The 12,976-nt window shown below is 39.9% G+C and overlaps 1 protein-coding gene across 1 annotated transcript; it reads right to left on the reverse strand.

Moving 5' to 3' along the window:
• Nucleotides 1-892: 892 nt before the first annotated feature.
• On the reverse strand, nt 893-8,869 carry c2h16orf87 (chromosome 2 C16orf87 homolog). Its single transcript, XM_033651517.2, has 4 exons — nt 8,657-8,869; nt 3,525-3,624; nt 2,707-2,886; nt 893-1,881 (listed from the first exon to the last, which is right to left on the reverse strand). Exons 1-4 carry the CDS (start codon nt 8,720-8,722, stop codon nt 1,763-1,765), a joined length of 465 nt encoding a protein of 154 aa, XP_033507408.1. The 5' UTR covers nt 8,723-8,869; the 3' UTR covers nt 893-1,762.
• Between the last annotated feature and the right edge of the window lie 4,107 nt (nt 8,870-12,976).

Raw genomic sequence — 12,976 nt, forward strand, 5'->3', positions numbered from 1 at the left:
CACGCTCAGCAACAATACTCAGGTAGGCTGTGGTGTTTAAACCATGCTCAGTTGGTACTAAGAAAATCTCCCCCACACCATTACACCAGCAGCAGCAGCCTGAAGCGTTGATACAAGGCAGGATGGATCCATGCTTCCATCTGAATGTGGTTTTTCCAATCTTCTATTGTCCAGTTTTGGTGAATTGTAGCCTCAGTTTCCTGTTGTTAGCTGACAGGAGTGGCACCTGGTGTGGTCTTCTGCTGCTGTAGCCCATCTGCTTCAAGGTTGGACAAGGTGTTGTTGCTTCAGAGATGCTCTTCTGCACACCTTGGTTGGAACCAGTGCTTATTTGACTTCCTGTTGCCTTTCTATCATCTTGAACCAGTGTGGCCATTCTCCTCTGACCTCTGGCATCAACAAGGCATTTTGGCTCACTGGATATTTTCTCTTTTTGGGACCATCCTCTGTAAACCCTAGAGATGGTTGTGCTGAAAATCCCAGTAAATACTCAGACCAGCCCGTCTGGCACCAACAACCATGCCACGTTCAAAGTCACTTCAATCACCTTTCTTCATCCGTTTGAACTTCAGCAGCCAGTGAGTGTAAATATGAATTTATTGAACAAACTCTCATGAAAAACATCTGTTAAAAAACACTATTGTCTGTATTATATTGCTGCATAAAACCAATTCCTCCTTCAAACAACTGCATTTATTCACCCTAACTAAATATGTTGTTCACAATGTAGCTTTACCAGGATAAAAACAGAGTGCCCCTGACGTGTCATCCTTTCATCCTGAGGGTGATCACCGTAAGACCTCTGTTCATCCCAGACACGTTCTGGTACATGGGACTCTGCTGCGGTCCATCAAACAGAACATCAATAAAACACCTGCTGACCAAATCAGACTCAGTGAGATTGATAAAATTTATTTCATTTGAAAAGAAAACATATTCACTACATCAGCACTACCTCACAATCTGATAAATATTTGTCTGACTTCCTGTAATATTCGAGGAACTCTGAACACCATTGATTGCAGTTTTCTTGTAACACAGTTTCATCCACATTCAGTAAGTGAGGTGAAATTCATCTTAAATAACCCAGCCTGATACAGTCTATAAAGTTAATACTAAATACGAGGTGTGTTCTGCGCTTAGCAGTAATTAATGACAACATGTTCTTAATCCTTGTGATGAAATGTCTTTTCCAGTTTGTGTTCATCAGTGAAGTGAAGCTACGAGGATGCTTTACATGCTCAGCTGTGCTCGTAGATCATCTCATCTTCAGTTTATATAAAGCACGCAGATACCAACATGTCTTGGTCCTGTAAGTTATCATGAAGCTACTGTCCATTGAGGTTGTTTACTTAATAACAGTCCGGTGATGTCTTTAGTTTTTACTCTCCTAAATTAAACTCAGATGCCTGTAGAGCTCAGTATGGTTTATACACTCTGATGTTTGTATCTACACAACAGTTAAAAATATCATCCACGCCTCTCTCCTGCTTCAATCAGCCATAACGTACAGTTTGTCGTTACAACACACACACTCGTGCTCTTAGTGTAGAAAGGTGTGTGAATGTGTGCTGGGTGTTAATTCAAGTTGCTGAGTTGCTGTGATTTCTCTCAGAGACAACACCTCAGCAGGTTTCTGAATCGTATCCACATCAGAGTTCAGCTGCAGCCACTCCTGCCCTCTTTGGTCGTCCTCTTGCTGTTTGATAGGTTTCTGGTGTAGGTCCTCTGTGACAGGTTCCTGAGTTCTTCAGGTGTTCATCTATAAGATGAGTCTCTGACCGAGGATCTTGCGGTTGATCTCAGCCAAGGCCACGGAAAACACGAAGGCCTTCTCATCCGACAGACCGGCGTAGATATCCACCTCCTTCTCTTGTTTCTCTGTTGACACAATAAAACAGTCAGTCACAGAAAACTCATTTTGGCGATACGGTGTTAAACTATTCCCATAATTTGAATTTAACAGGATGAACCCACTCCCTATGTAGATATAAATGCCTCATTCTAAAGTAACGAACACACAGTGACTCTTATTTGCAGGTGATTACACACTAAATAAACATCCTTATTACATTCTACTTCTGCCAATTTATCCCCCCAAATCCTACACACTGGACCTTTAATGAAGATAATGTCAGGTGCAGTGTGCGTGTCCAGGGGGATCAGAGGGAGAGACATGAGGCAAAGACACAGCGAGAGGTGAAAGGGACAGCAGCATGCAGGTATTCTCAACCTGGGTTTTATTGCAGGTCGTGTTGGGTCAATTTCCAGTTTAGCCGGTCTGGTCTGGTTTAAGAGCTTAAACTGGTTTGATTTCATGCAAACTGGAAGGACCTGCATTCATCTTTACGACACGTTATGGCAAATTAAAAAGTGGCCTACATCAGCAACTTGTGCTGATGGCGCTCAATCCCATTTGTACTGCATCCGTTATAAGCAATATGACAATGACAAATACAACACATAGTAATCAACATAAACTTATATTTACATGTAGCATGTGGCGTGATAGTAGTCAGACACTCAGCACTCCTGCTGTGTCTCCAAACTGGAGGCGTGGCGACATATCTACTGCAGGTAACACACTGACAATGGATAAGTATGTCACACAGCATCACTTCAAAAGATCTGAACTATCCCTTTAAAGACGGATATCACTAGAGAGTCCTGTGAAATCAAACTGTAGATAGTATTTTCTTCTTTTACCTTTTTCCTCTTCCTGTTTCTTCAGCCCCACAGTTTTTGGTCTGCCCCGCCCCCTCCGGATGGGATCTGATTGGCTGTTGGCCCGGGATCTTCTCCTGTTCTCCATGTCACTGGTTAAGGAAGAGTCTATCCTCTCTCTGCGAATACGCTCCGTCCTTCTCCGCTTAAAGTCCAGTTTGTCTGAGGCAGAAAACACGGATAATAAAAAACAGATCACTGTAATTTGTGGGTTAGACTGGAGCCAGGCTGCCAGCTTTGGGTTGTTCCTTTGAAACAATAATAAAAAATAAATAAATAAATATAATAATAATAATAATAAATAATTAAATAAATGCATAAATACATTTTCAAAATTCTATATAATTTTTTAACTTAAATTATATATATAAATAAATAGGAAAAATAAAACAAGCAAATACTAATAATTAAATAGATGCATAAATAAATGTAAACAATTCTATAATTTTTTAATTTAAATTATATATAATTATATATATTTATATATTTCATATATATAAAAGAAAAAATAATGAAAGAGAATAACAATAGTAAAAATAAAACCAAGTAAATAGTAATAATAATAATAATAATAATAATAATGATAATAGTAAAAACATAAATATATTTTAAAATATATATTTATATACACATATAAATAGAGAGAGAGAGAGAGAGAGAGAGATGGAGAAAAATATGCATATGACAGACTGACAGACTTCACAAAATAAATAACAGTACTGAAAGATGTCATTTAAAAAAAAAAGTCAAACTACACTTCCAGGCATAATTTATTAGTTAATATAAAATCTGAATCTTACCTGCTATGGCTGGAGAGGAGCGCTCATTTAATTTGGCGTTCAGGAGTTTCCTGCTAATAAACACGTAACCACACGGGCAGGATTTACACGCTACTGGAATCTGGAGAGAAACAGGAAACATTCAGAAGTTATATTACTGATATTCTGATGAGGCTTTGTCTGGTGGGGGAGTGAAAATATTAGCTTTGACCAAAGGCCTGTTTTCACACCTGGTGGCTGTCATACCAGAGTACACGAGACTCAACTCAACTTTATTTATATAGCACTTTACACACAACACCGCTGATCCAAAGTGCTCAACATCACACACAAGAGGAAAACAAAAAGCAAAATAAGAGAACAAACAAGAGAGAAGAATATTACAATCAAAGATAATAGTCAATTAAAATAAGGTGCAATAAAAACCTGATAAGGACTTTAGATCAAAGACCATCTTTTCAGGTGGTACTGTACAAAGAAGGGTGATCAGAGGCCACGTGCCGTACACAGTGTTCACACTTATCAAACAAACTGGACTTTGTGAGTGTACTTGGATTCAGGCCTGGGTCCCTGATGTGAGAGCTCCCTGATATTAAGTCAATTTGGATTTTTGGAAAACATTTTAATTTTATCCCAGTGATTGGCCTGACGCTGTATCCAACATCACGATACAATTTTGACCAATTACTGGTATCTAACAAGTTTTAATCAAGTAGCACCTCTGAGGCTGAAGACAGGAGGACACAACCCCCATGTTACAACTTCACAAGAGAAATAAACATGTTTACAGCCTGGTGCAAAAATGTTTTTGGTCTCTAAAGCTAATTTCAACAGAAATGACAAAAAATGTAATAAATCTTAATTTATTTCTCAGCAATACTCCGCATATCACAAAATGTTTGGAGTCGTAATAATATTGTATCATGACTTTAGTGTTATATATTGGTTATGTGTTCCTCTGTTCAGGAAACTTAACTTTCTTTCAGTATATGATATCAATACTCATCAGACATATAAACTAGAGCTGTCAAAGTTCATGTGTTAATAACAAGGTTTTTTTAATGTGTGTCTAATGCACCTATATTCTGTAATCATGACCCTCAGTCCACACTTTAGTTTGGGAAATCAGGAAGTGATGCTGCAGTAAGGTTGCCGATGAAAAGCAGAAACAAACCTCCGTGAGCAGAAATGAATAAAGAAAGGCGTCTTTTAAACGGCAACTTCAGCTTAGCAACTCTGTCAGATGGTTGTCGAGACAAGACTCAAGTTATCTGCATTTACTGTCGATGTGAACTGAGTTACTACCTGTGTACATCAAGCTGCTTATAAAAACTGGAGGTTTAGTTAAAGAGGCAACACATAACATCTTTTCCTAAATATATCGTTATGAAAATAATAAGGATAGACCGATACATCGGCCGGCCGATATATCGGGCCGATATTTGAGTTTTTTACTTGTATCGGCATCAGCCGATATGCGCGTGGGTTCGCAGATTTATTTTTCCCTGGCACTTTTTTTCATTTGAAAGTATGTGGTTAAGTTGAACAAAGCTGTTGAATCCTACTGTGTACAGTAGTTGTTGTTTTATTTATGCTTCAGTTTAAATATTTGTTTATTTTATAAAGACATTACTGGAAGATTTAAGAGCACTGAACTCTTTTTTTTATTTGAATGTGTAATAATAATAATAATAATAATAATATTCTACCTGTTCTACCTCAACTTTCCATCTTGTTTTAGTATTTTTTACTGTTGAATAAATGTTTCTTATTTTAAACTTGAGACCTGTAATATTTGTTATCATTGTGTCATTTTTTTTATGTAAATAGAGGGAGCAAAAGCAGTATCGGCCCCAAATATCGGCTCAAGAAAATCGGCAGTCCATAATCGGTCATTGGCTAAGGGTGATGGAAAAAAAACGGTATCGGCATCGGCCCTAAAAAATCCATATCGGTCTATCCTAGAAAATAATGTGGGGTGCACAGGGTAGTGGCCACAGTAAAATCAGACTATCAGCGTTTACATAGGTTACTTAGTGGCTGTGCAATAAGCTTCTGCCACCGGTGCCGAAATTTCGCGGAAAAAATCTGCTTTACGGCAGGAAACGCGTCATGTGTTGAGAAACTGGTCAGTCAACCAATCAGGGACTGGAGCTGGTCCTTATGAGGAGTTGGGCATGAGATAGTTGAGTCACGAGCACAATGGCAGACGGACAAAGTTTGGAGACAAGTGGAAAAACGGCCTAGCAAAAGAAAAGGAGCTCCTCTGTGTGAGGAGGCAAAGAAGAGCAAAAAGGAGAGTGATAAAAGAAGAGGAAAAACAAGAGTAAACCTCAGTCAGGCGTTCAAGAGATGGAGGGAGCTCCGTGACCAAAGAGGCTTCAAAACCCATGTTCAGCTAGCTTTCTTTCTAATGGATCAGTAAGTAACACGGCTAAATGTTAGCTAGACCAGAGAGGACTGTACTGTACTGGCTGCTAGTTCATTCCTAGCTGGCCAGCATCGCAAATCGCCGCAACCAGGGAGCGGGTAGCGAGTGTTGGTCAGCTGACAACCTGGTTGCCATTCTACGGCAGCCCTCGGACAGTGATACCCCCCTCCCTTCCTTCTGTTCTCTTCTCACGGAGGCAGCTATCCACGGACATCGCCCAGCTAAGTTACGCCCAGCTAAGTGAACACTGGACTTTGTTTCCCATTCAATTTGAGCTCCACCCGGCCGCATGGTTTCCATAAGGTAGCGTTTATTCTAGAATGGGGACTGTTTACATGTGCATATTGGTATAATTCCACTGTGTCTACTGTTGTTTGTACTGATACTGTACACATTGGTATCATTTACTGTGAGCTGTTTGTACTGGTACTGTGCATTCTGCTATAATTATTTGCATTACTATTTGTTTTTCTTCAGATAAATCTGATAATTGTTGCTCGGTCTCTTTACTCATTTATTTAGTAGAGTGTCCACACACCTTCTCATTCTACATATACATAGAGGTATACTGGTGGCTTTACAGCCTACATTTTATTGATTATCTCTGATCCCCACGCTCAATTTGGTCGTTGCGACAGTGCGATGCAACACCACTGACGCTAGGTGGCGCCAAGCTAAAAAAACCCTGAATCCTATCTGTTGCCTCTTTAACCTTAAAGGGAAGCAGTCAGAGCTACAGGCTACAGTGAGACTAAAAACAGAGTTCATATGACGTTTTTCAAAACAACTTTTTATGTCGGGGCTGCAGCACACTTGGATCACTATGGATGAGCATGTTGGAGATACTCCGTGGATTCAATTTTGTGTTCTTGGACGTTAGTCTGGGGCGCCGTCAGCCATTAGGTATGCTAGCCGCTCCACCTGCCGATCTCCGCAAGGGATGTGAGGACTCTAAAACTTCACCAGGGCCTCCGTCGGCATATGGGTGAGTAGATAATTGCTGAATTTTCATTTTTGGGTGCACTATCCCTTTAAGTGTAAAGTTGGACACCACATCATGTTAGTGTTACTAAGTAATGCTACGTTCAAGTCAATGTGTCCGTCTGTTGTTGCTTGTTGGGCTTGAGTTTACCTCGGTCTGCTTTCAGCTTATTATTTGAGCGTGCAGTAACTTTGAGGTTATTCTGGAGAATATTCTGGACAGTGTTTGTCATTGTTTTGCATTGTTGCAATAATAATAAACACACATTTGCAAACACTAAGGATATTTGTCTGCTCCCATGTTGATAAGAGTATTAAAAATGTAACAATATCCCTTTAAGGTGCAGTTAGAACAGATAAAAATATGTGTGATTAATCTGTGATTTAACATTTTTATTGACTGACAGCCCTAATATAAACATATCTTCTTACCTTCTTCTCTACTCTCACTGTTTAGCAATTTCTTAACATTTCATTCCCAAATGCATTCATATAATCAGCTCCATCTTCCTTTCCAAAACGACAGAAGGCCAGTCCTCGTTCAGATATCATGAGGGGCAGATCCAGAACACCACAGTTCATGTTGTCAAGAGCTCTTTATCCTTACAACAGTTTAAAAGGAAACTATCATCACATTTAATTCATGAAGTCTAATCATTTCTTGACTTGTATGTAAATATATTTCCTCCCTTTTTTCTCTACACTGTGTTCTGTGTATCTCTTGGTTTTTATTGGATTATTTTCCACTGACTGCTTAGTGTGCTTCCTGTTGTCATTTCTCTTTCATTGTAGTTTTCTCTATCATGTTAATTTAGTTCTTTTGTCTACTTTTCACCCCTTTTTTGACACTGTCAGTTTTCCTCCTTAAGTTATGTATATTTGTTTATTTTTGCCAGATATTTACTATTCCATTGTTTCTAAAACTAGGCCCAGTGTGCTGGTTGTTACTGGTTGCGAACATTAAATTGTGGTGACTTTAATTTGAAGCACAAGAATTTCCTTCTGGATAAATAAAGTTCAATTTAACTGAAGTGAATTTAAGTTGAGAGGTCTGTTTGTATCAGCCTGTCTTCTTCACCTCTCCTGACATTATTTCTTTTCCACAATTTGGATTTTATGCAGTTCCATGTGTGTTCAAATAAAAAAAAAATAAAAATAAATAAATAAAGTAGGAGAGGAATGAAGGGGGAGGGACGTCTCACCTCATTTTACCCTACATTTTCCTTTTTATACTGTCAAACTTTTTCAGTGCAGGACTTGTTTTATAATAAAGTATTATTTCAGTGTGGTATCAGTACTTTTCCTTAGGTAAAGGATGTGGATACTTCCTGGAGAGCTGGGAATAACATGTCAGAAAATGGCCGTAGTTCCCCTTTAATGTTGGATTTTTGGGAAGACAGCTTAGTGTTAAAATAATAAAACCAAATGTGCTACTATGTGATTGTTGTTAAAAACAAAATGGCCATAGCCGAAGTGAAGATAAATTTAATAGGATCAATATTTGAGGGAACATGAAGTCTTTCAATGCTCAACAATAAACCAGCAGTTAACTTGTTCATATTTAAAGTGAGGTTTGGTTCAACAGTCGTTAACACGGTGTTAATGTGGCTCCTCCATGTCTCCTCTGTCTGTAGAGGACCGTCCTGTCCTCTGTGTGTCTCCTCTCACCGACATTACAGACCCTACACACCACACTGGGTCAGTACCAATGTTAAGATAAGTGATAAATGTGTCCTCTCACCTGTTGGTCGCATTCAGGACAGGATTTAGTAGCCATTTTGACTTTCTTTGTTTTATTTGCCGACATATCCGTTTCCTCCGCCGACACGCCGACAGCTGAACGAAGCTACAACTTTAGATGTGTGTGTGAAACATGGACGGCAGCTGGTCTGAGCCCGACACACTAACACATGTCTGAAGGACACACACACCGAGGACACGAGCTGACAGCACACCTTTGAGAAACACACACAGACATTACACTACACACTGATATTAAGATAAAGCTGCGAGCATGCGCAGAGAGAGAGAGTCCGTCTGCTGCTGTGTCGCATTCAAGGACCCTGGGAAAATAGGAGATAGCAGGCTCTTTACACTGTGGCTTTCAAGGGCGGAGGTTTTGTCTGAAAAGTCAGGGGGGCACACGCTGTGTGTTCAACAGGGGTGGGTAGTAACACGTTACAAGTAACGCACGTGAGTAAAAAAGTAGTTTTTTTTTAGGAACGAGTACTTTTTAAGTTCCTTTTTTAAAACTGTACTTCTACTCTTACTCATGTATATTTTTGAGCCAGTAATCTACTTTTTACTTCACTACATTTGCCATTTACCTTCGTTACAACTAGTTTGCTCTAGGGCTGTTAAAAAAAATTGTTCTAAATATATTCAAATATATATATATTTTATAAGTTCGAACCTAAATTTGATCATTCAAATATCATTAATAATTAATTAAAACTATCAATAATGTTGTATATCACGGCGAATCCCGTTCGGGCGGAGATGGCTCGCGCACAAGCCGGGCCAGAGAGGGACATAGTGACGGAGGGAGAGGCGCCGACAGAGGAGCCCGCTGCGCCAACACCACCCACTGCGCTGTCTGCGATGTGTGACCTGTTCGGGGAGACAGACAGGGAGAGTGCTGCACCTGCTGCCTCCCTGCCTACCCTTTTTGAAGAAGAGATGAAATGTTACCAGAATGAGACACCACTACGAGCCGACCAGGATCCACTCTTGTGGTGGAAACCTACGCACTGAAGTATACGTAGAAAAGACAAAGAAGTTGGGATGTCAGTTCTGTTTTTAAAGCAAGGTCATCCACTCTAATTACAGATAGGGAAATGGAGAAAGAAGAGGTTAGGTGAGGAAAAGAGGGGTAGAGTGAAGGAGATGGAGAGTAGAAGATTGGTACCTGCTTCATTAAAAAAAGTGCTGCTTTTTCAATATTTTGCACTGGTCCACACACCCTAAAAAATATTCAAACAGAAAGTAACTTGTACTTGAGTAAATTATTAACCACATACTTTTTACTTCTACTTGAGTAATTTTTTATGGCAGTAATTGTACTTTTACTTGAGTACAGATTTTCAGTACTCTACCCACCCCTGGTGTTTAAATACACATACTACCATATAAGATAGTATGTCAGCAGAATATTTAGTAACCCCCAATACATAGTATGTCAAGCCAAAAATAAGCCAACTCAACTTTATTTACACAACTACCTTAAACAGTAGTGTAAGTTCGGGCGGTAGTGTAAGGTAGTTATTACTGCACGCTAGTTACTAGTTATAAGGCGCACACACACACACACACACACGCACACACACCACTGGCAACTGTTAATAAAAAAGCCAAATGAATCTAATTTAGGGAGCTTTGCAACTTTTTCCTCCTGTTTGTTCCTCTCTTGTCCTTTACTACTGCAATCTTTAAGATTAAAAGGCTCAGTTCACTTTGTCAGTCTTGACAGATTTTGGGCTAGACTAGCTACCGGATATTGTTTCGTCTTGTCACATGATTAAATGAAGAGTTGACATTATCTAACAGTCATCATTACAAACCTGTATATGGCAAAAAAATATAAAAGAAAATAAGAAAGTATTCATTTAAGTGAATAGTTTTTTAAAATATAAAGTTTTTCAGAGTTTATGGAGCAGAAGCATTTAATTTTGAAAAAACAAAAGCAGATCTCTGGATGTAGACTTCTCCATGTTATTACCGGCTTCTTCTTCTGTTACGCATTTAATGCTATTCAACTAATATGTTTACACGTATTTTAAAAGTCTGGTATTTGTTCGACTAACACAAAGAATTAATTTTTTCTGATATTATGTAACTGTGCTGTGTGAAAACAGAAATTATCATTAGATTTTCAAATATCCGACAGTCCTTGAACATATCACGAGCGAGAGACGATCTATTTTTGTGTGTGTGTGTGTTTCATTAAAAATTGGCACCATTTGCACGAATCAAACAGCATGTCCGCCAAGAGTGAAAAACTGAGGCTTGTTTCAACTCCAGGATTCGTCTTCAATTTTTGACTTTCAAACGTCAAAGGGTAGGTTCTAAAAATCTCTGGTGGAGGGAGGGTTGTGTATTTTTCACCAGTCACTCAGGGAAGCTCAAAGACAAATATTTGTGGCTTTAGGGAGAATAAAACCCCCCAAAACAAAACAAACCAAAGTCGCACCCCAGCCACCCTCCTCCTTCTCTGATAAGTAGAGAACAGTCCCTAAAGGAGGCAGAGACAAAGAGAACAAACATCCACTGTGAACATGAAGGAGTCAACAGGAAGTAATATTTGAACTGAACACATATGCAATGAATATAAAAGTAGTGGTGGGGACTATTAGAGGTGATCAGAAAAGCAGCAGTGACACATCCCATCATCTCCACCATAAATCACACCATCAGCCTTCAGTTGATAATCACAGGAGGAAAAGCTCATCTGGAGCAGGATCCTCAGACTGTTTGCACATGTGTTTGGAGCGTCTGGTCCATGTGGCAGCAGGAGCTCCTCAGCAGAGCTTGAACCAGTGACAGACCTAATAAAGGGACCTTGTTTCACTGGAATGTTTCTGAATACAGTGTCTTATGTCTGAGGCTCCACAAACCAATGCTGTTGGAACAATACTGTATTTGTTCTGGGTTGTTATTATTATTTTATAGGGGTCCAAACACCAACAGTATTGGTGTTCAAACGGGATGTCAGGAACTGTAATGCCTGTTTCCCCAAAACTTTCTTTTTCCATTTACCAATCTGACAGAACAAAAGACTGATAGGAGTTGTTGTTATGTTGATTCCATGTAAGTTGGTGACAAATCCGCCAGAGAGAACGATTCTTGATTATTTATTCATTTATTTTACAATATTCCTGGACTGGTCTGGAATTTTTACAACCCTATTCTTAAAGGGTGACGTCAGTGTTTTTCAACCTGGACCCCATTTTCCCATGTTTTTGTTTCTTGTGACGTTTTAAGGAACAACAACTTTTGAAATTGGTCCAGTGCTGAGCAAGAGCGGTGGCACAACAGGCTGCAGTGTAAACATCCACTACAAGTGTTTGTGTTTGTCACTGACAGGCTCAGATTTGCTCAGTTGAGTGTTTGACAATATTGTAGAAAGGATTCCTACAAAGACAGATCTCTTTGTTAAAGCGTAAGATCCTTAATGTTTAACCGGAAACAACTCTGAAATAGCTGTTGTTGAACCCGCCAGACGCCAGTTAAATAAACAGTAATTTAAGCGTGTATAGAGGCAGCATGTTTCACATCTAACTGGATGATTAGTTTATTTCAACCAAACATTGCTGGTGATTGTTGAACAGTGGAACAACAAACCAAGAAGGCTTTTGTTAGTGTTGTTGTTTCTGTTGACTTTGAATCAAGTGGGTTTTACGATGCTAAAATCATGGTTCATTTCAATGTGTGGTGATGGTGATTTCAGGACTTTTTGTTTCTGGTTGAACAAAAAGGTCTGACTCTGTAGGGCTCATTTCCACAATGTTGTCATACACTTAATAAAAATCTGAGCCTGTCAGTGACAAAAACAACAATTTAGTGGACATACATTTGCTCTGAGGGTTTCATCCTGGTACCTAACAGCAGTCAGGGTACTGTTGGCTGTGACATGGAGGTCTGTGTGACCCTCCAAGGATCTGCCTCCCCAGACCATCACTGACCCACCACAAAACCGGTCATGCTGGATGATGTCACAGGCAGCATATTGCTCACCACGGCGTCTCCAGACTCTTTCACGCCTGTCACATGTGCTCAGAGTGAACCTGCTCTCATCTGTAAAGAGAACAGGGCACCAGTGGCGGACCTGGATGGTGCTGGGCTGTGAGCACAGGTCCCACTAGAGGACGTGGGGCCGTCATGCCACCCTCATGGAGTCCGTTTCTGACAGTGTGGTCAGAAACATGCACACCAGTAGCCTGCTGGAGGTCATGTTGTAGGGCTCTGGCAGTGCTCCTCCTGTTCCTCCTCACACAAAGGAGCAGATACCGGTCCTGCTGCTGCTGCTGGGTTGACGCCCTTCTACGGCCCTGTCCAGCTCTCC

This window comes from Epinephelus lanceolatus, chromosome 2, assembly GCF_041903045.1.
Source record: "Epinephelus lanceolatus isolate andai-2023 chromosome 2, ASM4190304v1, whole genome shotgun sequence".
Taxonomy (NCBI): Eukaryota; Metazoa; Chordata; class Actinopteri; order Perciformes; family Serranidae; genus Epinephelus; species Epinephelus lanceolatus.